Source organism: Syzygium oleosum, unplaced genomic scaffold, assembly GCF_021117445.2.
Source record: "Syzygium oleosum isolate NSW1041296 unplaced genomic scaffold, Sole_v2.1 Sole_v2.05, whole genome shotgun sequence".
NCBI lineage: Eukaryota > Viridiplantae > Streptophyta > Magnoliopsida > Myrtales > Myrtaceae > Syzygium > Syzygium oleosum.
Window position 1 is genome coordinate 10,062,310 of NW_026607489.1, and position 24,387 is coordinate 10,086,696.

General features: G+C 41.7%; 4 protein-coding genes and 1 long non-coding RNA gene across 5 annotated transcripts; 3 read left to right on the plus strand and 2 right to left on the minus strand.

The window, feature by feature from the left end:
• Positions 1 to 443: 443 nt before the first annotated feature.
• Positions 444 to 2,913, minus strand: LOC115681740 (60S ribosomal protein L7-2). Its single transcript, XM_030605790.2, has 7 exons — positions 2,786 to 2,913; positions 1,968 to 2,147; positions 1,761 to 1,858; positions 1,626 to 1,683; positions 1,137 to 1,216; positions 949 to 1,051; positions 444 to 838 (listed from the first exon to the last, which is right to left on the minus strand). The coding sequence occupies exons 2-7, from the start codon at positions 2,139 to 2,141 to the stop codon at positions 623 to 625; spliced, it is 729 nt and encodes a 242-aa protein (XP_030461650.1). The 5' UTR covers positions 2,142 to 2,147; positions 2,786 to 2,913; the 3' UTR covers positions 444 to 622.
• Positions 2,914 to 3,427: 514 nt separating this feature from the next.
• LOC115681636 (uncharacterized) lies at positions 3,428 to 5,864 on the minus strand. The gene is made up of 2 exons (XM_030605632.2): positions 5,366 to 5,864; positions 3,428 to 3,501 (listed from the first exon to the last, which is right to left on the minus strand). Exons 1-2 carry the CDS (start codon positions 5,757 to 5,759, stop codon positions 3,428 to 3,430), a joined length of 468 nt encoding a protein of 155 aa, XP_030461492.2. The 5' UTR covers positions 5,760 to 5,864.
• Positions 5,865 to 6,302: 438 nt separating this feature from the next.
• On the plus strand, positions 6,303 to 19,110 carry LOC115681726 (calcium-transporting ATPase 9, plasma membrane-type). Its single transcript, XM_030605765.2, has 33 exons — positions 6,303 to 7,292; positions 8,228 to 8,344; positions 8,425 to 8,464; positions 8,715 to 8,830; positions 8,929 to 9,060; positions 9,162 to 9,251; positions 9,539 to 9,608; positions 9,702 to 9,772; positions 9,857 to 9,940; positions 10,027 to 10,104; positions 10,179 to 10,250; positions 10,748 to 10,831; positions 10,913 to 10,995; positions 11,081 to 11,189; positions 11,261 to 11,316; positions 11,409 to 11,451; positions 11,537 to 11,620; positions 11,745 to 11,882; positions 12,215 to 12,280; positions 12,365 to 12,463; positions 12,573 to 12,683; positions 13,425 to 13,592; positions 14,350 to 14,409; positions 14,759 to 14,923; positions 14,999 to 15,115; positions 15,790 to 15,888; positions 16,496 to 16,633; positions 16,789 to 16,889; positions 17,325 to 17,370; positions 17,462 to 17,596; positions 17,786 to 17,893; positions 17,975 to 18,066; positions 18,685 to 19,110. The coding sequence occupies exons 1-33, from the start codon at positions 7,152 to 7,154 to the stop codon at positions 18,791 to 18,793; spliced, it is 3,222 nt and encodes a 1,073-aa protein (XP_030461625.1). The 5' UTR covers positions 6,303 to 7,151; the 3' UTR covers positions 18,794 to 19,110.
• Positions 19,111 to 20,332: 1,222 nt separating this feature from the next.
• On the plus strand, positions 20,333 to 21,233 carry LOC130138280 (uncharacterized). The gene is made up of 2 exons (XM_056311905.1): positions 20,333 to 20,635; positions 20,961 to 21,233. Exons 1-2 carry the CDS (start codon positions 20,360 to 20,362, stop codon positions 21,096 to 21,098), a joined length of 414 nt encoding a protein of 137 aa, XP_056167880.1. The 5' UTR covers positions 20,333 to 20,359; the 3' UTR covers positions 21,099 to 21,233.
• Positions 21,234 to 22,224: 991 nt separating this feature from the next.
• LOC130138281 (uncharacterized) lies at positions 22,225 to 23,757 on the plus strand. The gene is made up of 2 exons (XR_008816680.1): positions 22,225 to 22,664; positions 22,757 to 23,757. It is a non-coding gene; the product is annotated as an uncharacterized LOC130138281 (long non-coding RNA).
• The last annotated feature ends 630 nt before the right edge of the window (positions 23,758 to 24,387 follow it).

Genomic DNA, 24,387 nt, shown 5'->3' on the forward strand with positions numbered 1-24,387 from the left:
GCAATTATCCCACGACTCTAGCAGCCATCGCCTAAGGACGCATGATCTAGCTCAAGCAAGAGCCACCTGTGCTAAGATCTAGCTTGCCATTAGCTTGAACCTTTCATCGGCATCCGACGAAGGTTTGAGGGGATTTTCTAAAATTAGCAAAAGCACTTTTGTCGGTTACAAATAACGTTAAAACCAAAATTGCTTCACATTACACTTCTAAATCACACTTTAACAAACATTCACTTCGAAAAAACTCTTTTAACTAAAAAGTTAAATTACATTTTTCCAAATATTTTCCCCAAAAGCTTAAACCAAATGCGGCCAATCTGTGACTCGAGTAGAATGCACACTGTTTTCTCATCTCAAACGCTTTCAAGGCAACTTCTCAGCGATGACAATTAATACTAAAAAATGCAACCTCAATTTCAACACAGGTGTCCACCGAATCTTGGTTTGGTTGGCTAAATATAGGAACTTTGATTGTAAACAATTGAATAAAGGCAAACACCATCACAAAGATAAGACTTCAGAGCAAAACCTTATCCTGCTTGAAAATGAACCAAGACTAAAAGTCTTTCTGCAAAATGCAAAGCCTCAAAATAGCAAAACTACCAGAACTGCTGCGACAAGCTTAATTCATCCTCCTGATGAGCTCATTGATGTAATTCTCACGGTTTCCAGCATCTCCTCCTTCGACATAGTGGTTCCTCTTCTTCTTCATGCCCCCCAGTGGTGCCTTGAGCTTAAATGGCCACAGGAAGTTATTAGCTTCCCTGAAATGAGGTCCGACGGTCATGATCTCATGGATGAGGTCTTCCATGCAGATGATGCCATACTTGCCCAAAGCCTGTACATAAATCAACTCACGTTACTCACACATTTTAACAAGAGAAACTTCAAAGAGCAAGAGGACAAGCATGAATTGAATCACAGATATAACCAAGAAGTAAATGAAACCTGCTCAATGACTGAATTCTCGGTCAAAGCAATTCTTTGCTTGTTCAACTTTCCAAACCCCCTCTTGTAAATCAGTTCTCTCACACTCTTCAAGTTGGGGTACCTAACAGGCATGCATCAAACAGATCAGTAGAGATGCATCACAAAAACATGAGGCCATAGAGGTAACAAAATCAATGAGAGCATACCCAAAAGTCACGTAAGGCTCAACCCTGTGCAGCATATTCACAGTCGCTTTGTTCACTTTGAGGAAGACCCCATTAAAGATCTGCTCCAACAGAAGCACGATTGGAAAAATGCAGGTATAAATAATTAATAAGCAAGGCCAACTCAAAAGAAGCGTGCAATGTTATTAATTCCTTGCTGATGACACTAACATCACCCATAGAAATTGACTCCATCATTACTACCATAACAAAACACAAGCCCATCCAAAGCATGATAATACTCGTGATGATGATTGGATCTTGCGGTCAATTCTGAATTAAGTAAACCTGTTCCTTTTTCTGAGCATAGGGATCAGCATACAACAGCCGACTTTTAATAAATATACATATTGAGCAATTTCATAGTGACATGTAAGGTGAAACCTTTTACACAAGTTACAATCAACACAAAATACTCCTCCATAATAGCTTCATGGTCACCACTTGCACACACAAACTAAAATCTCTTACCTGTCTCAAACGCAACAGCTGCAAGATCTTCCTTGTTTTCGGGTGCATAGCATTGATACTGAAAGTAACAAAGATCACAAATCAGAAAAAGAGAAGATTGGTCATAATGTTATTTGCCAACTAGCAATAACTTACCCACGGATCCGGATGATGAACAGAAGCTTAGCTTCTGGGTCAACATAGAAGCCTCCTTTCAATTTTGCCTCGCGCTTCAAGCAAATCAGCTCCTTCTCCTGTTAAAATCAGTAGAGAAAAGGCAATGCCATCAGAATAAACTAAGATGAATATTAATAAACTGGTAACACCATAGCGGGGATCATCGAGAAGAGTAATCATAAGTACCTGCTCCGCGTACTCCTTTGAATATTGCTTCGCTCTGACGTAAATCAACTTGCGGTTCTCGGCATTCTTCTTTTTGGTAGCCTCAACCTCTTGCTTTTTCGCCAAAGCCCACTCCTCACTTCTCTTCCTTTTCTTCAACACCGACTCCGGAACCACCGCCTTGACTTCGGCCATTTCTTTCTACAGCATAACCAGCGTAAAGGATCAAAACAGTGCTTCCAAAATAGCACCATACAACTCTCCAGCATGAAAACGGAATCGAAAGATTCATGTCATTGATCTACAGGCACATACGCACAGGCAGACGTATCTCACGCACATCTTAACCACACAACCCATCAAGGCACTTGCACATGTAATTCCCCTTCCATTTCCAACCTATCATCAGTCTAAAGATCATGGGCAAAAAAACAGACACTTTCCGGAGAAACGCTACGTACAAAGTAAAACCCTGAAGTTTTGAACAAATGAAGCTTCAAGTCTGAGTCCGGCAACGACCAACCCCAACACCAAAAGAACAAACACTTGTCTCACGCCTGAACTCCACCATACACGACTCGCGGAAAGAAAACTATTGAACCCAAGAAAATTGCAGGCCAAAGAAACCAACTTGACACCAAACCCAGATCAAGATTAGCTCAAATGAGCTCAATACTCGCATCTAATCAGTAACGAGACAGAACACACGAGCTAATGCAAGTCACCACTGCACCCAGTACTTTTGTAGCAACGGATCAAGAGAAATGAGATCGACCCAGACAAAAAGATACTCAGAACAAGGTTACGCTACCCAAAACGGGAGCCGGGTTCAGGCTTACCGTCGTCTCTCTGGCGGTCTCGGGAGGTCGCGTACTGAGCGGCGCCGAAGAGGGGGTACTTTCTTCTACGCATAGAGGGAGGAGGGAGATTGAAAGCTAGGGTTTTGTAGCGCTTTGAAAAAGCTCGGGGCCTGGGAAATCGACGGTCCCGATTGCTCCGTACACCGAATGGAGAATCCTCGCCGTCGAGTGCATGGGGCTGGTTAAGTTTCTTGGGCCTTGACGTTGATGATTGGAATTGTACTAAGATTCGCAGGCCCACGATTGGAAATATTCTCTTTTTATTTTTTGTCGTGCCCAAGGAGGCCCATGGCCTTGAGATTCAATTTATTCGTTATCTAGAAATAGAACATAAAATTTTGGATCTGAGCATGTCCTTATAAGGCACTGTTTGGACCTCTTGCGGACCCCAATATTACTGGACGTCAAACACCGAGGGGGTCAGAGGCAGCTCCCACGCCTCGAGAAAGATAGCGGATGGGGTATTTCCCCCCATAAGACTTGGACCAGAATAGGTCCTTAAAAGGGTATATCTCGATTTCATCCGAATCTTAAGATCACTCGGGATACTAAACATTTGGAGAGCATTCCCATTTTCTCGGGAAGATAAAGATACGGGAAAAATTGGGGGGTGCGTTGCTATCACTGCAAAGCCAATGGATAGGCTGCGGAGGCCATTATAGGAGTGCAAGCTCTCTTTATTTGGTAAGGTAACTCTTAACCAACACCAAGGATTCAAAGTAAGAGTAAAATACCGAAAAAATGAAACATTAAAATTATCTAGAAAATTGAAAAGAAAAATAACAAATCACCAATACCCATTATGTGTCTTAATTTTTATTTTGATCTTACCATGATTGATCATCTGCCTAGTTGTCTATGTATACTTATCACTATTATTATTACTACAATATATTTTGAAATTCGCTGCTTACTATATAATTGGAAAAGAGGATGAAAACACCATAAGTGTCATAATTTTCGTATGTCGCTCGTTCCAGTGTAAAAACTTTTTGAGTGTTCACTTGAGTGCCGGTTTGATAAAAAAATCTATCACTTTAGTGTCACCGACGATTCAAATGATTGAAAATCCGACGTGGCGTTCTTTTAGAACAATCAAGCAAAGAGTGAAATTTAAAATGTAAACATTAAAAATATTGAAGAAGACACGTAACCTTGCCTCTTTGCAGAGCGTGGGAATCGAAATCCATATCTAAAACTAAACATCTCCACCTTTAACTTCCCGAGCAGGTGGGGAATCGAACTCATCACCCTCTCCTTCCCAAGTAAGAAGGGTGGTCATTGGGGCAAACCCCAATGGTTATATAAATATATTTCAAAATGTCGTATTAAGCTAGGCTGCATCGCTCCTTTACTATTCCCACCTCCATTCATTATAATTCATTATGCTAAACTCACGCTTCAAACAAGCTTTCTTTTTTTCCTAGTGACGATGATTTCGAATATCTTAATTTTACTTATTTAACTTAAAATCGATTAGCATGCCCGACTGTTTGAAACCCGCTCGACTAATCTTGTTTAATGGAGAAAAGTGTAAAAAAAATTCATAAACCTTTTGTATTGGTGCCAATTTAGTCCTAAACCTTTTTTTGGTGCCAATTTAGACCTAAATCTTTTGCATTGGTACCAATTTAGTCCTTAACCTTTTTGCATTGGTGCCAATTTAGTCCTTAACCTTTTTGCATTAGTGCCAATTCAGTCCTTTGAAACGCGAATCGCTATTACCCGGAAGGACTGAATTGGCACCAATACAAAAGGTTTAGGACTGAATTGGCACAAATGCAAAAGGATTAGGACCGAATTGGCACAAATGCAAAAATTTTAGGACTGAATTGGCACAAATGCAAAAGATTTAGGACTGAATTGGTACCAATGCAAAAAGTTTAGGACTTTTTTGATATTTTTCCGCATTTAATGACATCGAGTAAAATCCCAAGTGTTGCTTCGATTAAAGAAGATATGATTTGAATGTGAGATTTATTGCGTCCTAATTGATTGGTGGATCATTTAATCGAGTAATTGGACTTGAGTATCGTATCAGGTAATCAGATATGTTCTTGGCACTTTTCCTCTCATTGTAATATTGTGAAGCCGATCACCATCATCAATCGACGCAAACCAAACACCGATGGCCACCGAAGCTCCGCCGTGTACCCGTCCGTCGGTATCGGTCGATGCAAACCGGTCCATGACTTGTGCCTTGGTAGCCCGCAACCCTTTAGGTTGCTTTTCATCGCCGTGATCCGCCCCTCAGGCGAGTCGCGGTATGACGGACTCTCGGGACCTCCGAAACCGCGACGGAAACTGCCGCCTGGGTCCGCTCACGCGTCGGGTCTGTGAAGATCCGCCTGCTGCCCGTCCGCCCGACCGACCCAGTTCGCGCGCTCCCGAACCCGTACCGATTGGCACTAGCTCCATCGGTGCGAGAAAATATTGGGCCAATTTAACACTCCACGTAGGATTTACAGTAAACCACCCACAAATTGACACGTGGCAATCCGGGGGAGGGGGGCCCACATGTCAGGGAAAAAACTTGTCTCTCTCCTCTCTCTCTCACGCGCTCTGCTCTCCATCTCTCTCTAACACCTTCGCTCATTCCCGATGCACGACTAGCTATGCTCTTTCTAGTCGCCATCGCCTCCCTCCGATCCATCTCCGGCGACAACTTCCCGAGATATTCAACCTCCGGGGACTCCGGGATCGTGGCCAACGCGCCGGACTTGTGGTACCCAACGTAAAACCCGTCGTCCTCGCCGACGACGCGCGAGTACAGACCGCCGACGCCGCCGAACGCCAAGGGGTAGAGCTCGTCTTCGGCTTGAAGACCGAGCGCAGCAGCTTCTGGATCGACCACGAGATTCGGGGGAGCGCTTCTTCGCCGTCGTCGAGGTCGCCGGTTGCGGCCGCGGAGGAAGAGGTGGGGGAAGGCGCGGCGGCCGGGGAGGTGAGGCATGGATAGGGTGCGGGCGGAGATGGCGGGGTCAAGCTTGAAGAACTTGAGCTCGAAGGAGAGATGAATTGAAGAAGGCTCGTCAGAACATGAGCGAAGGTGTGTTAGAGAGAGAGAGACGAGTTTCTTCCCTGACACGTGGACCCCCCGATTGCCACGTGTCAAATTGTGGGTAGTTTACAGTAAATCCTAGGTGGAGTGTTAAGCTCGCCCCAATATTTTCTCCGCCCGTGCCGTGCTGTCAAACTCGAAACGTCCCCGTCCCGTCCGTGGTTATTTTCTCTTGATTGATAGTTTGATAACGTGGGTATCATCATGCAAAAGCCAGCTTCCATGTCCCGTGTCACTATCTGCTACGTCAACGCAGGGTTCACGTTTCTCGCCACATCAGCAGATAACACAGCCTCTCTCGCCTGATTGACCGGACCGGACCGAACTGAACCGAATCGAGAAACGGCCCGTTGTTAGAAGTTTGCTCCCGTCATTGCGGTATCGAGTGCGAATTTTCCTCATATCCCGGGCATAATAATATTCCGAATTAATGCAACAGGCCGATCTGCATGAGCGGGCATCCTTAGGATCGTCCCGACGAGCATAGACTACCAATCGATGGAAAGCCGACCTCGACATCACCTAACCACCGAATCATTGGTTCCGGTGGGCTACCAAACTCCTAGCGTGCGCTTAGTCACGGCGCAATTCTTTTTTCCCGCGCGAAACTTCAGAGAAGCTTCTGCTTTGATCATTTCCACAGATAATGGTTTGTTTTTTCCTCCCTGATCATCTTCTTCATCGCCTGCGACGACAAGTTCTGAACTGTCTCTCACTCATAACATATTTTTACTTCTCTCTCCTAGCTGTTTTCATGCCGGATGTTGCGGAGTCTCCCCTCGTTCTCCGGTCTCTCTCTCTCTCTCTCTCTCGGTCTCTGCTTATGGTTTTGACCCGTGAGTAACAAGACAGAACGCCCAGCAGATAAAAGTTCGTTCGTGCAGACCCTCTTTATGTTTTACACAGACATCTTCTTCTGGAGAAAGAGAAACTGAAAAAATGCCCGACATTCTCGCCCGTACCATCAAACACTAACGGCTTTCGCCTTCATTCTCGCACGCACTATCATTAGCTTCCAACCAACGTACCCGCGCATTGCTCCATTGTTTTTCTGCTGCTCCTCCTCCTCCCTTTTCTTTTTTGTGGGTTGTCTTGCCGTTGCGGGGTGGCACCGGAGACAGCTTAGCTCGAAACGGGGGGCTGTTTCTCATAACGGTCGTGCCATCTCTTGCAGGGTGACGCCGGCGGGTGGCTGTTGTCGACGTATATAATATAAATAGGTCTTGCTGATCTCGTCCTTCACTTTTTTTTGTGTCTATCTGTACCGTCGTCGTTCTTTTCAAGATGTCGGGCCGTGAAAACGACGTGGAAGCCGGTCCAAAGTTGCCCGGGGAAGGGGAGGAGGAGGACAATGTGGACCAGTCGGATCCTTTCGATGTTGCGGACACGAAGAACGCGTCTCTTGAGACTCTAAGGAGATGGAGGGTATTACCACATTCATTGATTCCCTTAATCTTCCCTCTGTTTTTTTACCTCCTTATGCAGTTTCTTTTTCTGCAATTTATGTAAAGCCGTACTTTTATCCATAATGCGAATGGCATCGTGCGAGAACACATCGTGTGTGGGTTCCGTCTCATCGAAAGTGTCCACTTAGGTAGGATTCGGGTATGAGTATCCGCATCTACGTCCGCTCCAGAAGTCAATAATGAATGTGTTCGCTGCGCAGTATATATACCAAGATCCGTTGGACCCATGTGAGGTTCACTTGATCCTAAGGACTCTTGGCGTGTTGCACCACGCAAGGCCGTGTCTTAGCGACCAAATCACTAAATGGTGCATTGTTTGCATTCGAATACGGCAACCGGGAAAAAGCAAAAGGAAGTATTGAGGCACGTGAAGCAATGAAATAGTAGTTGATGTCACTGGAGAAAAGCATTCAGCATCTTAATTTGGTGGAGGTGCTTCCCCATTGAGATCATAATTTTCATATGCATTCTATATACCTTCATATATATTCTTTGATATGTGATAAAAAAATGAGGTTGACATAGAGGGAAAGTCAAGAACTGACCAAGTAACTAACTAGCGTCATACTGCGAGTAAAACTATGATCATGAAATAAAGCTGGCATGAAAGAAAGAATCTGAAATTCACCAATAAACAAACCGCATTAGATTGTAAGTAAAAGTATATTAACTTAATACAGTTGTTTTCAATTTATGTCACTTCATTTGATGTCCTCCATGTCTGGTTCGTGCTTCTCTGACCTCAATGCTTTTCCTCAGGAAAAGTTTGTCGCTCTGTTTATTGCAGTGTCCTGTCCAGAGTTTCCAGTTCTAGCTTATTCTTTTAAACCGTTAGGATTTGATAAAGTCTAGCGGCGCCTTATGTGAGCTTAAGGGTGCTTTCTACTTTCACAGCAAGCAGCTCTTGTCCTCAACGCGACTCGGCGATTCCGTTATACCTTGGACTTAAAAAAGCACGAGGGAAAAATTCAAAGGCTGCGCATGATCAGGGCCCATTCACAAGTGATACGAGTAATTTTCTTCCTTAATCATGTTGGTAGTAAAGTAATTAGGAGATTTTTTCTCTCTAATCTGCTAATTAATTTTATTAGGCAGCTTTGCTTTTCAGATTGGCTGGAGAGCGGCAGATTGGTAAGTGATTTATTGGAATTAATCCATTGAAAAATAAAATTCCTATGCATGAGATTGTTGAAGTTGCACACTTGTCTCCTTTTATCCACAAAAAAGTAAAAACTGCTAGACAGCAAATATGCATAATCCAAAGAACAAATTGATGGCATTGCCACTCGACCAAGTGAAGGACTCTGATCTATTTACACATATGGTGCTTTGCATTCTGTTTATTATAGTCTGTCTGTCCTTATGTCCCTGACTTAATCAGTGTTAGGTAAAAGAGTGGCTCCTCCGAGTTTAACTGGCGATTATGCTGTTGGTCTGGAGCAGCTATCTTCCATGAATAGGGACCATAATACGACTGGTCTTCAGCAATTTGGCGGGGCAAGTTCATCGTTGATATTTATTTTTGTTTGTTTCTATGGTGTGAGTAATTTTGTTATCTGATATCATGCTCTCAGACTGCATGCTTCCTCCTTTAGGTTAAAGGCCTATCAGATTTGCTGAAAACCAATTTGGAGAAAGGGATTGCTGGTGATGATGCTGATTTATCAACGAGGAGGAATGCCTTTGGATCCAACACATATCCTCGGAAAAAAGGACGAACTTTTCTGGTACAACTATTTTTGTTTTTTCTTGAGTTTCTAAAATCAGGCATTTTCTTCGAGGATCTTGTCATGACGATAGTATCAGACTGAGTTGACGTCCCTTGTAGACATTCCTTTGGGAGGCGTGGCAGGACTTGACCCTTATTATATTGATAATAGCTGCAGCGGTGTCACTGGGCCTGGGAATAAAGACTGAGGTGAGCTTTGGCTTAGTTTCCTAATACTATATTGATTTTGTCCAACAGCCAAAGTATTTATCTAGAGAAGCTTTATTCTTCAGATGGACATCCCACCAATAGATAATTTCTACAACTAGGCACAAGTCATAATGATCTCTTTCTTGCTTGCTAACATGTTTGATGGGAGTTTAAAAGCTGTTTGAGTTTCTCTTTACTCTTATTTGGTTCTTCCTTGATTATTTCTCTCAATAAAGTTTCATGCCTCATCAAATCCTGAGCAGTTCCATCCTTTCATATTTCTGCAGGGGATAAAAGAAGGATGGTATGATGGGGGAAGCATAGCTTTGGCTGTTCTTCTTGTCATAATGGTAACAGGTATATTATCTGATCATAAGCCTTTACTTTTCATGGTGAAACTAAATGTCATTCCTTACCCATCTTAATGACCTTCTGATTACTTATCATCAGCCGTCAGCGATTACCGCCAGTCTCTGCAGTTTCAAAACTTGAATGAGGAAAAACAGAATATCCAAATCGGGGTATAACGCTTAAATGATTCGTAATTCGATTATGTTGCTACTTAGTTTCTTCCAAACGAATCACTGAGGATGAGATCTCTGCAGGTGATGAGAAATGGAAGGATGGTAACAGTTTCGATATTTGATATTGTTGTGGGTGATGTCATACCACTCAGAATAGGTGATCAGGTGAGCCAGGTTAATAGGGTTTGTTATTTGTTAATTTGACAGGTGATGACTGTGTAAACTAATAGTTCTACTGCTCCCAATACCAGGTTCCTGCTGATGGAGTATTAATAAGCGGACATTCTCTTGCAATTGATGAATCTAGCATGACAGGAGAAAGCAAGATTGTGTGTTTTCAGATACTTTGGTCGATTTACTTGAATTTGTTGTCGATTTTTTCTCAAGCATGACATCCATGCAGGTTCACAAGGATAAAAAATCACCTTTCCTAATGTCTGGTTGCAAAGTCGCTGATGGCGTTGGCACTATGCTGGTAATATGATCATTTGCTCTTTTACGTTCTGTACTGCAACTGCCCAAAAAAGGTTAAATTCATTTACAATATCAAGTAAGTAAGATAACAATTTTTTGTTTGGTCGGAGTAAGACAACAAATTTCAAAGGGCAAAAGAATGCGTAATAGCAGGACAAGTGCCTATAGTGGCTGCGCCTTTCTCCTCTGACAGAAAAAATTGTGCCTATGGTATTTCCATCCGAAGGGGAGATACAGTTTCTGTCCTTCTATTGTCCTTTTTGATGTGAGGACTAGATCTTGATTTTTTTTTTATCGGAAAATGAATTTGTTTTAACTGAAAAGGACAACTTTTGATCCAAGTTCTTAGTTGATTTAAAGCAGGATATTACTCCACGATAATAGGTTGGGCAATGACACGATTATTTGAACACTTTAACATCCTTTCTCTCTTCTCCTGTGAGAAAAGTTCCTACATTTTTTGAGTTCTAACTTCTTTCAATCATTGCTTACCTTCAGGTGACTGGTGTTGGAATCAACACGGAGTGGGGATTGCTGATGGCAAGTATAGGAGACGATACTGGTGAAGAGACTCCTCTGCAGGTTTAACATCAAATATCCTGATTTGACTTTTCTCAGAATCGTCACCATCCCCTCACATTTTTCTTAAATATTCCTGAACAGGTACGCTTAAACGGGGTGGCCACATTCATAGGCATTGTTGGTCTTGCTGTAGCCGCTGCTGTGCTCACTGTCCTCCTGGTCAGGCAAGTTTTTCCTGCGTGTAGTTAATCCTGTACCGTCATTCGGGTTAGAGCAATCTTACATCCTCATTCTGTTTATTTTTTGTAGGTACTTTACTGGACATACTACAAATTCTGATGGAACAGTCCAGTTTGTGAAGGGCAAGACCAAAGTTGATGATATCTTAGATGGAGTTGTTAAAATTGTGACGATTGCAGTAAGTTAAGCTCCTCTTTGCCGTCTAATCTCTTCAAACCAGGCAGTTGACTGACTAAGAAGTGTACTTAGGTCACCATCGTGGTTGTTGCAGTGCCTGAAGGGCTTCCTTTGGCTGTTACGTTGACGTAAGTGCCACTACTTTATATTGCTGTAACAGTATGATAATCACACATCCAACTTGACTCTCATTTCCTTTTCCCCCCCCATTGTGGCACAGTCTAGCTTACTCGATGCGGAAAATGATGGCGGATAAAGCCTTGGCAAGTCTCATTAGCTTCTTTCCTCTACTTCTTAGATGTAGTAACAACCCATGTTTTATAATACCCTTTAGCAACACAACCGCAGGTTCGGAGGCTTTCAGCCTGTGAAACTATGGGTTCTGCCACAACAATTTGCAGTGACAAGACTGGAACATTAACGTTGAATCAGGTTATTAACCCTTAAATCCCTGTTAGCATTTTCCAAGTATCTCTTTTTGCTGACTTCTGGGACAATTCATTGGAACGTTTTAGCTGTAGTATTGGTTTTCTGATCGATAATATTGAAATTACAGATGACTGTGGTCGAAGCTTATGTTGGGCGAAAGAAGATGGATCCACCAGATGATGCCTCCCAATTGAATCACCTGATTTCTTCTTTGCTTATTGAGGGCATTGCACATAATACCCAGGGCAATGTCTATGTGCCAAAGGTATTACTCTCTTCCAGCCTCCAGCTAACTTTGAGAAATGAAAATGATGAGGGATCCTCAGTGATAATTTCTACTCAGTTTAAGTGCTTGGCATTGTGTGTAATCAATTAGTTTGAGAGGAAGGAATGTATTTCACAGTCAAATTGCATTTGGAAAGCTGGTATTTGGTGAGTTCTTTCCTGTCCATAGAAAACATGTTTAGAAGAAAATTCCGTAAGTCCAAAAAAACTTATTCCGTTACCACTGTTCTTGAAAGGTGCTCATGGTTCTTGGTTCATTTAGTGTAAATTAAATCAAATGGACAATCATTTTGTTTGGCTCTTCACTTGTAGGATGTTGGAGATGTTGAAGTTACTGGATCTCCTACTGAGAAGGCTATTCTTTCATGGGCTGTTAAGGTACTGGTTTTGGTAATAATCTGACAAGAAATCTCAGACAGATGAATTTGGAACTTCTTCAGAACATCTTTGTCTCTCTGGCAGCTGGGGATGAAGTTTGGAGCCATAAGAGCAGAGTCAACAGAACTCCATGTTTTACCATTCAACTCAGAGAAAAAGCGAGGAGGAGTTGCTTTACAAACGGTAGCTATTTTTTTCTATAAATTCCTGTGTCTGTTACTCTACAAGTAATATGCTGGGAACTCCTTACCATACATACTGAAGCTCCCTTCTTCCATTTTTTTGGTCACAGATCAGTTCTGATGTACATATACATTGGAAGGGCGCAGCAGAAATTGTCTTGGCCTCGTGCACGAAGTTTTTTGACTCAGATGGTCACTTGCAATCAATCGATGAAGAAAAGGTTGGAGCTATTCCTCTTGTGGTAGCTGAAATTTCTTTTGGTCGTGGCAGAAAAGTAGGGAATGGAAGCCTAGAGAACTACTTGCAGAAGCTTTTTTGATTATTACTCCGGAAGAGCTGCTGTAAAAATAGCATGGTCTCCTATCCACCAATATACAAAAAGAAATGGGAAATGGGTAAACTTAAGTTATTTAAGCAGACTATCTGCATAATTTTGCTTGGCTATCTAATAGTCTTTGTTTTCCCTTTCTGTGAAGGCCCTAAGTTTCATGTTGGTTTCACTATACTTAAGAGATAGAAGGGACTCTCTGCGCATGTATTGGTGTCATTAATGTAGGTTATTTCATGCAATGCGACTTTGCCACTGTTTATTCAACTTCAAGAATTCAAACAGTGGCAGATCAAATTTATTAGATTGTTATTTGCATTTGACTTCTGAGTAAGCTGATTATACATAATTAAAGATGCATATCCTACTTGTGGTCCTCTGATTCAGTGAGTTCGGTCATGCAGTAACCTAGTTAATTATTACAATTTACTTTCTAGTGGTTAATCTTGTAATTCTTCACCACTTCTTCCAGGTCTCTTCTGAGATCATTCAGAGTAGAAATAATTACCTGGCTTTGTTCCATAATGGGTCGATGTTAATTTCTCTATGATGAAATTTCCTTGAAGGAGCTGTGAGAATAGCTTAGTGCTTGGAAATTTGGATGCCACCTTAATCTTTGAGCTTTCATTGTAGGACTTCTTTAAGCTTGCTATCGATGACATGGCTGCTAGAAGTCTCCGCTGTGTTGCGATCGCGTACAGACCTTTTGATTCAGATAAAGTTCCAGGTGATAATGCAAGTCTGGACAATTGGGTGCTGCCTGACGATGATCTTGTTTTGCTTGCTGTTGTTGGCATCAAGGTATACGAATCAGTTCTTAAGTTTCCTTATCATGGACGAATTCATTTTATGTCATACTGTTCTGGAAAAATTTTTCCACCATAACTTGCACTACTTATGGAGTCCTGGAAGTGTCTTATCAAAGAAATAGCAACAATGTGTGTTCTCAATGTTCCTCAAGTGAAAAAACGAAGCTGCTTCTTTGGAGCAGAAATTAGTTTACAATAAGCACAAGAGTGTTGTGCACTTATAGAGGTATAAAAGTTTATACAGAGGTTACTTGTAAGTCGTAAATACCATTTTTACTTGTATGTTGTAAATTTTGTGCACCGTAATTATTCTCTTTGCTATTCTTTATCAGTTCAAAAACTTTCCTGGAAAGATCTCAGAAGTTTCCCCTTACCTACCTTATTAATTGTCAGAAGCAATTTTGCTTTGCAATTTGCTTTTGGTCTGGTTTTATCGGGAAATTTGGCATGAATTAAATGATCAATCTAACAAAGCTCGCCATTTAAGCATTTTATAACCGTTGTTTGAAACTTGGAGTCCCCACATATTCACCTTTTTTCTTGGATTCTGTATTACATTTTATTACGTCTTTCATTTACCAGTGGAGAAACTAACTACACTTTACTGTACAAGTCAATTTTTGTATGCTATATATTCTGTTTTTTGTAATGCAACAAATGTAATATCGGCATTGTGCTCAGGAAAAATTGAGTTCTTCATACTTCCTTATAAGCGCCTTTTATCAGCTAACAAGTCCATACATCTGCAGGATCCTTGTCGTCCAGGTGTGAAAGATGCTGTCAGAATATGCACAGAAGCAGGGGTTAAGGTAAGTCATTTTGGTACTGTTTGAGTGTCATATCTTGACTGATTTAACACTTACCGGATACCAGAAAAGATGACATCAGGCGAAGAATAGGGGAATATAGAAAGACCTCTTAGGAGCCGGAGGGTCAAAATGAGAGACATCATTGGTTATTAGTGGAACTCAGATAAAGTATCAATTAATCTTGGATATACATTTAAAATTTAAACATCTAAGGGAACCATCCAATCTATTTGAAAAGCATATACTAAGGCAGACGATTGGAGAATGATGTGGGATGTCTGTATTTGTTGTCTCTACTCTCTAGGATGAAATAACTAATAGGAGAGGTATGTGTGATTTGGTCTGACAGGTGCGAATGGTCACTGGAGATAATATCCAAACAGCAAAAGCAATAGCTCTGGAATGTGGGATACTTAGTTCAAATGAAGATGCCACAGAGCCTAACATTATCGAAGGAAGGGTATTCCGTGCATTGTCTGACAAAGAAAGAGAACAGATAGCAAAGAGAATAACGGTATGATGTAGAATATCGAACTTCACATGTACATCCAGAAGTAGACAAACAAATTAAACATGATATGGCTTACAGGTGATGGGAAGGTCTTCACCCAATGACAAGCTACTACTTGTGCAAGCCTTACGCAAAGGTGGGGAAGTCGTTGCTGTGACGGGGGACGGAACGAATGATGCTCCTGCACTTCATGAGGTTGACACTGATTTATATGTGCATGTCTATTTGTTTACTTATGCATGTCAATGTGAAACTTAGATGTCCATATGCTTTTGCTCCTAATGACATATCATCAAACCAATAGATGAAAATGCCCATCGTTATAGTCCAATTCGAACTTGTTTTATATGAAGGAGTCATCTTCCTGTTGCAATAGGCAAAGTGAAGCTCATCTATGTTGAGAAAAGCACGAGACTTTGCTCTGGACCCTAATTTTTACCCTCCCTTGGGTTGAACATTAAAAGCAACTTTTCATTTAATTTATATTCTGCCAGAAAGTCCTTATTCTTATAGATGTTCCTTAAGCAAATCAATAAGGTGCATCCAAATGTCTTGGAATGAAGTTAGATAAAGAAGATAAGTACGTAGGATGCTCATCTAGCGCCCAAGATGTCGAAGGTACTTCTCAAATAAGCCCAGATTATTCACTTCAATCACAATATGGCATATGCACGAGATGGCATATATAAGATGGACAGCATTGGGAAAAGAGTAGGACATGCATGTCAAACACAACCAGTGTTATCTTAATCACTGAGATACTATCCGCAGTTGGAACCTGCTTTTATGGTTATAGTGTTGTGTGATATTATGCTTTAAATTTCCACGTTCCTACCTATTCACATCAGTATGAATATTTGATAATTTAGGCAGATATTGGTCTTGCTATGGGCATCCAAGGGACGGAAGTTGCAAAGGAAAGCTCTGACATCATTATTTTAGATGACAATTTTGCCTCTGTTGTTAAGGTCAGTAAAAAGACTCCGATGATGTAGGAGTTGTCTGATCTTTGCTGTTTCCTTTTGGTTTGTATGAGCAGTTTCCAAAGTAAAATGAAATTTTGTTTCTAGTAGCATGTTTGTGGTTAATGTTATTGCACTTATTTCTGCAAATAGCAGAGAGCAAATAATGAGAACAAACAGAGAGCACCAGTGCTTGCTTAGAAAAAATGTTTTCAAAAGCATTTCATTAAAAGAATAATACGAGAAAAAGTTTTTCAAAGATTATTTTTGTTAATCCCAGAGCAATCTTCAAACACCAGAGAAGCATCCAGTCTTTCTCTCTCACGGCATGACCATATCCCCCATTGGATGCTGTATGGAAAAACACAGCAGTGTCCCATGGTTTACTCGTGCATGTGTAAAGTGTAGTTTGAAGTGAACACTGAGGGCACTTAATGAAAAGTTTATGCATGAGACATAAAAGACCTTCAGGCGAAACATAAGCCTGTTGCTTGTATTTGCTTGGGGTTTTGTCAAACGTCCTTTGACTGATTAAGTTTCTATCTTTTTGAAGTTTATTAGTCATTATACACATGTCAAGTATGTAACAGCAACATTTCTGAATGGTGCATAGGTTGTTCGCTGGGGCCGTTCTGTGTATGCAAATATTCAGAAATTTATCCAGTTCCAACTCACAGTAAATGTCGCCGCTCTGGTAATCAATGTTGTGGCAGCGATATCTTCGGGTGATGTTCCGTTGAATGCAGTACAGGTTAGTGAATCTTTGCTTGCTTGGATGACCATGACACTATTCTAGGGGTAGCCCTACTTACGTGACCCTAGTTCTCCTTGAGAGGATCACAAAGTTCCCTGAAGCATAGGTCAAGGTTCATTTTCTTGTCTAAAATACTTCTCTTTCTGGTGCAGCTTCTGTGGGTCAACCTTATCATGGATACTCTTGGAGCACTTGCATTGGCAACAGAGCCGCCCACGGACCACCTAATGGAGAGAACTCCAGTTGGCCGAAGGTTTGCAAGTCAGCACATCTTGTTATGCTTTAGCATCATAGTAAAGGCACTGTCTAGCTATAATCAAACGCTCTGAAACCACGACAAGCTGAAAGTTTTTTAATTGTCTGGACAGCGGCAAAACAATTATAGATATGGTTTTTGGTTTGCATTTAACTGGACATTGGAAATGGTAATAGAAGAGAAGTGCATAAACTTTGCCTTTCAGAGAAAGATGTAAAGGTCACTGGCCATCGGTCCTTTAGTCCAAGATATTTTGCGTTTTTGTTCTCTTAGCATATAGGGTGTTTGGGTGACAAAGATGCGGACTCCTCCTAATTCTAAACGCTTCCTTTAGAGTACCTAAAATGCAAGTCTCATTTACATTTGCTTCTCCATCTCTTTCTTTGCCTGATGATTTGGTGATTGATTATGATCTTGTGTTTGCTCTGTCAGGGAACCTCTAATAACTAATATCATGTGGAGGAACTTGACAATACAGGTCTTTCTATTCGTTGCTCTTTTTGAGATACCTGTTGGATTGTCTCATAGTCAGTTTGTTGTTTATTCAAGTGAACAACTTTCTTCTGCAGGCTGCTTATCAAGTATGCGTCCTTCTTGTCCTGAACTACCGCGGCGTAAGTGTTCTTCAGTTGAGCAATGAACCAAGGGAACATGCTGTCGACATCAAGAATACGATGGTGTTCAATGCGTTTGTCCTTTGTCAAGTAAGTAGAGATACTAAATTTGCATCCTTCTGCCCACAATTCCTCAAAATTAAGTAAAAGTAAAGGCTGAAGTACAGAATGATCCAAAATAAAAGCTCCTTTTTGAGCTTTTATGGGTTCTTCAGTTTACATGATCCATCTAAGCTTCAATGCTAAGCCTCGTTGTTCAATTTATTGTTCAAATGACAGATCTTCAATGAGTTCAATGCTCGAAAGCCCGACGAACTGAATGTTTTCAGTGGAGTGACGAGAAACTACCTTTTCATTGGTATCATTGGAATTACCATTGTGCTTCAAGTGAGTGCTTTGGAATATTCATGCTTTCATTGTCAAATAAGTGTTTGAATTTTCACGTAGCCTCTCTTGCTTGTGCCCCAGATCATTATTGTCGAGTTCCTCGGAAAGTTTGCTAAGACTGTGAAGCTCAGCTGGAATATGTGGCTTGTTGCTGTAGGGATCGGCATTGTCAGGTTCGTCCATTTTTGGTACCCATACAGTTAATGTGGTGCTTCACCTATAACTTTATGTAATCGCGTTAGTTATCTTGGAGATGTCTTCTGCTTGTAAGTCAATATACATGGAAAAATGTTATCATAGCAGAATAGAAATAGCCTCTCTTCATGAAATGCTCTGCTAGGTGTTGAGAGTTTAATTGGTATTTTCGGGGCGTGAATCTCTGCTCTAAAACCTACACATGATAAGACTCCTTTCAAATATCATCCGAAAGAATCTAATTACGGACTATAAGTAATTGGAACAGCTTCCAGCACCTTTGACATCGTAGCATCTTAAGCAAGGGAAAATGGCTGCTTGAAACTTCTTGGTACTCTAAAAAATTTTCGACCGTACCTCCTGAGGCCTGACTCTAATGTGAGGAGCCCGAGTAAACACTTAATTTGCATGTGAAGCTGTTTGTACTGGGATGCGTTGTACACGAGTATAGAAGGCCTCATATAATTTCATATGGATCCTAATTTCAACTTGTTGCAACCCTCCACTGGTAGTGTATTTTGCGATTTATCAATCATACGCACGCTTCATTAATTTCTCACAAGGTTCGTGCACGGCGTTTGATTTTTGTTGTACAGCTGGCCCCTTGCAGTACTCGGGAAACTCATTCCGGTCCCGAAGACTCCTCTCTCCAAGTTTCTCCGTAAGCCATTCACGAGATGGAGGAATAATGCTAGTGATGCATGAGTACATAATCCCCCTCTGCTTCCACGCTTCCTAATATATATACCCAGTCTGACGGTTGTGTGAAGACAAGACTGTGCTCGTAATAATTGGACGATATCAAACAATTTCAAGCTTAGTGGTTGTATCCAAGTATAGTGTGAAGTGATCATCTTCTAATTTTACAATATTGATGCATATGTCAAGTGTAAATGGTAGTGAATATTGGGCTTGCTAAGCTAAAAGCCTGAATGTTTTCATTGATCTTGAATTATTAGAAGATGGTGAAGCTAGTCTTGGCTAAGTGGACATCCTATAATATAAGTTTGCACTTTGTGGCACGTTCTCTGTGTTAAAATCTTTCAAGTTGCTTCATCGAAGAGACCTGAAAAAATCTCATGCAGACTCCTGTGATGTGAATGGTTCTCTCATGGCTGATTGGACTTGCTACCTGAATGAAGCGGCTAAAGGGATGAACAACAAACCAGAATATTTTGAAAACCAAAACCTACCTGTGAAGTCCTGTAGGAAGACAAATCTCCAGGGATTTTTCCAGCTCAGAATTGGCTCATTACCTCAGCTTCTTTAACCTCAATTCCATATATATTCGCAGGCACCAGTATGGACAGATATCACCTGTACATTCTATTCACCAATGTTTAACCTATGTTTACCGGCAGTTCTACTTTTTCCGTCTGCTGCTTAAACCGACTGATGCATGTGGGATTTGGTTGTAGTAAATTGAACGAATTCACCTGACCACTCCATTTAATTTGTAACCTTACAAAAAAGTAACATGAAAAGGAACTAGAAACTTGACGACAAAGATCGATTAGAGGATGTGCAATTGTGTAAAATATTCTGAATAGATATAGCAACTTCCAAACCAATGTCAGAACATTTTCTGTTCCAGTCTTCCTCTATGGATCAACTTGGAATAGGTCTATCACGTGCACATCTGGATGATTCTTAGTTTTGTTAATACATGTGAACAGATCTGGCACAGTTGTATACTTGAATTTGTCAACACCAGAGTCAAAGTGAATGATGCTTTGCTTCATTTCAACCCGCAATACAACTATCTGACCTGCACATTTGATCACGTCCGAGTTATAGCACCCATCAATCCATCAGAAGCCAACCCAAGACAAAAACCAAAAACAGAGGGAGGAGGAGCAGAATCAGAAAGAACATTGCAGCCACAAACACCCTCTAATCCTCTGTGACCTCCGAGGGGTCGACGAGAAAGTCAACTGCTATGGCTGCAGCAACGCCATTCAAGCCTCGCCCCCCACCACCTACGCCTACAAAGCCTGCAACTCTTACCTCCACGAGTCTTGCTCTGAACTCCCTACTAAGATGAAACACCCTTATCACCCTCCACACACTCTCTACCTTCAGCTTGCATGGAGGCAACACAACTGCGCTTTCTATCACTCTGCCATCCTTGGCTTCAGTTTCTGCTGCGACGTCTGCAAATTCTACCTTGACACTCACTGTGCAATGCGTTACTTGACCGTGAAATTTGAAGACAGGGGTCATCTCTATTTCCTCTAAGAAACTGAATTCAACACCATTTACCACTGTGACATGTGCAATGACATCAGCATGGACACCAATTTGTTTCAGTGTGTGATCCCTTTGTGCTTCCGGTCTTTCCATTTCAACTGCTCTCCATTCCCATGGTCGGAAATGATCAAGTCCAAGTGCCACTTTCGCCCGCTCACGTTTGCCAAAACCTTCCTGGAAGACGATTCGGGTGAGTACTACTGCAATGCGAGCGAGACAGAGAGGAATCCGAAACATCCTGTGTATAGGTGTATGCAGTGTGACTATATTGCTCACGTCAGTTGCACCATATCTGAGGTATGTCCATTTCTGAGGTATGTCCTTGCTGCAAATGGCTTTTCTGGTTGATTTTGCTGTAATTTGCAATTATATTGTGTGGGACTCATCCTTTCATGTTATTTTCCAATTGTATGATACAACTTTTTAGGTTGATTTTGGACATTTATACAAAAATTTCTTGTCATTCCCTCGAATTTCGTAACTTCAAGCACGACTCTCTTTCCTTTTCTGAGGAATAATTATTCACTCTGTTTTCCAAGGCATTTTTTTGAAAGGGGTACTTCTGTGTTGATGCAATCTTGAGGCTCACGGACGTTTACATTGGAGTTTTCTTGAATTTCAGGTACTGCCTTTGATTTTGGCAGAGTACGAGATGGATGCCAAGCTGAGAGAAAACCTTGCAAATGATGCTGGACTCCAGAGAATAGACATGAAGATAAGGGGGCTTCGTGACGAGGAAATGTGCTTAGCCAAGGAATAAAAGAAATTCACAGCAAAGCTGAAGCCTGAGGTCTACCCGCCTTCTTGCTCTGCCTCCACTGAGGCTTCTGCTTGAAGGAAGGTTTGTAAAGTTGGTGGTTGTTATAGACTTAAGAAAGAAGTTCCTGGTTGTTAATGTGTCGTTGTCCAATCTGCTAATTCCTTGGAGTATGCTTGTACATCAATCTCTGTGTCTTGAAATCAAAAGGAGAATGACCTCCCAAAGGTAAGGTCATAGTTGTTGAATAACTGTGCAGGAAACAAAGTGGTCTTTTTATTGGGGTTGCAAGATACGGGGCTAAAGCTAATGTTTTCAAAACCACAAGTTTGAGGAATCTGACCTTTGGATTTTCTTTTCCTTCCTTGTCCCATAAAAGATTCGACAGTTCCAGCATCTTAATACGAGGTCGATTCACATTAGATGGTGCAGCTGCACGATCTGCATTCAGTTACAGGGATAGATGTCAATATAGCATTGAAACTCCATCCCTCTCATATCCCTTTCTGATTGATTGTTCTCACCCCTCCTTGTAATGGCAATCTAAGTCTAACTCAACGATGCTTATGGCATGAAAAAATCAGTCAATGATACGCCTGATTCTCTTCAACACTGACTGACATGGAAACCGCCATGTGATCGCTTCTCAATTGGTAAACAATGTTATACAATTCATTCGAGTGGTCCTAGTTGCTTGAGAAGTTTGACTGGTGGGGCAAGAAGAGTTAAAAAACTGGAAGTTCCTCTTGTTGAGGGAATACCAAATTTTAATCTGAGCTCCAAGTTGTTGGTTGCTAAAAAACTGCTCTTGCCAGCACAGGCTCTGAGATACAATCCAAGAAGATGGAGACCATGGAGATTTGGCATTTTGCTCCCAGACACCCCTTGATTCTACTAACCAACATCACTGGCCCTCAACCTGTTCCGGCCAAAGATGGCAAAAACGATCAAGAAGTCAAGTGCAACAGCTGTAATTCACCGGTTGAAGGTGCAGCCTACAAGTGCAGGGACTGCGAGTTTTTCCTGCACAAGTCATGCTTGGAACTACCAAGAGAGCTGAAGCATCCACAACATCCACATTGCACTCTGATCCTGGACTTCATATGGAGAAAGTCCAGCTTCGTCTCCTGATCCTGCTGCTGTTCGATCATCTTCGGCTTCAACTTCCGCTGTGAAGACTGTCAATTCAACCTTGATGCCAGGTGCGCTGCACGGTACTTAAACATCAAGTACGAGGACAGAGGCCTTTTTTTCCTGGTGGAGACCGATCCGCTGGTGCATTACTGCTGCAACGTGTGCAGCGACTTTGGTTGTGACACGCACCTTGTTCAGTGCATGGTCCTGGCCTGCCCTCGCCGCTTCCACTTCCATTGTGCCCCCTTCGCCTTTCCAGAGAAGATTAAGTCCAAGTGCCACTTCCACTCCCTCACCTTTGCTGAGACTTGGATCCAGGACAACTTCGGCGAGTACTACTGTAATGTGTGCTAGCAGATGAAGAAACCGAAGCATCCTGCTTATCACTGCACTGAGTACAAGTTCATTGCTCATGACAGCAGCACTGTCTAGGAGGTAATCAATCCGATGCTCTCATTTGATCGGCTTCTTTACAGAATTAATGATTTTTTGCAATGAGATGCTCATTTGATGGATTTTGTTTTCAGGTCTTAGCAACCATAAATAGTGGAGTACGAGAATGATGCAAAGATCCGGAGGGATCACACAAATGATGCCGCCCTCCAAAAGCTCAATAGAAGAATTCACGACGTGCGTGCTGAGGAAGAAAAATTAGCAAAGATCATGGCAAAATTGAAGGTGGTGAGAGATATTTGTGCTCAGTATGTTGCATCTAGGAACCATACACCATGACCAGAAATGAGAGTCGTGCAGAACTCTAGCTGAATTATGCAAACACAGTGAATAGCATTGTAGCTTAGGCATCAGAAACCTGTCTCTGTTGGTCACTGAGATTATCAAATCCTATGGGTTGGTCATTGTAACGCGCAATCCGCACCTAAGACGCTAACCCAGGATCTAGTTTTTCATATTTACATTTGTTGCACATCACTCGGCTTTGCATGAACTTTCCGTAAGCTCGAAACACGGGAAATCCCGCTCGTGTTACTGTGAACACGGCAGGCTGCTGATCTTTGTTTGTGACTGAGATGACGAGCTTCAGGTATAGAATACGGAAACATCATTTGGAACTCTTAACTGCAGCAAAGATCATATCACTTCCTGCAGCTGTTGTGGGAGAATTGCTTGCTTCATCTTCCGCGAAATCGAGCAGTTCGAACGAGGGGCAGTAGTTTCAACTGCGCAAAGCAAGATTACAGAATTTGTCATTGCGATCTTGAGTTCTTCCCTGGGAAAGTACAGTAGAGCATTGATCTACAGATTGGAATGCAGCTGGACAATATCATGAAGATGAACTCACATATTGGCTTGGCATATGAACTTACATGATGACCTTTCAGTGTAGTTGTGGTAAAAGTATGGGACTTATCGAAAATTGTTACATCCTTGATGTGGCTGGATTAACTTGATATATCGAAAGGGTAATTATCAAGCAATAAGGAATTAAATTAGGGGTAGTGAAGGCGCAAGTGTTTGAACTTTTGTTCGCTTTATAATCGAGTACCTATATTTATTTTTTCCGGTTCAATCAAGTATCTGAACTTCTCAAATTTGGCTTGATGTGAGGGCTCTGCAAAACAAATGGTCACTTCATGTGATTTTGTTAGCGTGGCTCGCCCAATTAGCGAAAGTTCAATCACAATTAGTAACGCGTCTCGCTTACTCAACAAAAATTGTGTCGTCTCCATTTAGGTGTCAGATGACGAGGAGAGTGCGCGTGCGTATGGGCTTGAACGATATTAGCCATCCAATATGTTACTGCCGACGTGACACATCGCAAGATACAATATTAGACAGCAATGTGAACGGTCATTGGCTAATTAACGATGCCAATGTCTATGTTGGCATTTTCTCGTCCGTGATTTTAATGTTAGGTATTGTATTGATCAACTTTCAAAAAGCCGAAATTCTAATGATCAGGTACTCGATTGTAAATTAGGCAAAAATTTCAGTATTTACTAGGGTTGTGCAAAAAACCTAGGACCGCCCGGGACCGAACCAGAACCGGTGGTTCCCAAGGGGACCGGTCCGGTTCCCGGTTCCAATTTGTTGGAACCGGTGGGTATCGGTCCGGTTCCCGGTTCCTAGTGTGGAACCGCCCACCCGCCCATCCGGACCGGACCGGTAATATAATAATAATATATTTTATTTTTTAAAA

Coding starts and splice junctions, on each gene's coding strand:
- LOC130138280 (XM_056311905.1), top strand. CDS start 20,360: ATGTGCAATGACATCAGCATGGACACCAATTTGTTTCAGTGTGTGATC. Junction 20,636..20,960: donor TCAGTTGCACCATATCTGAG/GTATGTCCATTT, acceptor CTTGAATTTCAG/GTACTGCCTTTGATTTTGGC.
- LOC115681636 (XM_030605632.2), bottom strand. CDS start 5,759: ATGCCTCACCTCCCCGGCCGCCGCGCCTTCCCCCACCTCTTCCTCCGC. Junction 3,502..5,365: donor AGAGAGATGGAGAGCAGAGC/GCGTGAGAGAGA, acceptor GTGTTGGTTAAG/AGTTACCTTACCAAATAAAG.
- LOC115681740 (XM_030605790.2), bottom strand. CDS start 2,141: ATGGCCGAAGTCAAGGCGGTGGTTCCGGAGTCGGTGTTGAAGAAAAGG. Junction 1,859..1,967: donor CAAAGGAGTACGCGGAGCAG/GTACTTATGATT, acceptor TGATTTTAACAG/GAGAAGGAGCTGATTTGCTT. Junction 1,217..1,625: donor AGCTGTTGCGTTTGAGACAG/GTAAGAGATTTT, acceptor CTGTTGGAGCAG/ATCTTTAATGGGGTCTTCCT.
- LOC115681726 (XM_030605765.2), top strand. CDS start 7,152: ATGTCGGGCCGTGAAAACGACGTGGAAGCCGGTCCAAAGTTGCCCGGG. Junction 9,773..9,856: donor AACAGAATATCCAAATCGGG/GTATAACGCTTA, acceptor AGATCTCTGCAG/GTGATGAGAAATGGAAGGAT. Junction 11,621..11,744: donor GAACATTAACGTTGAATCAG/GTTATTAACCCT, acceptor TTGAAATTACAG/ATGACTGTGGTCGAAGCTTA.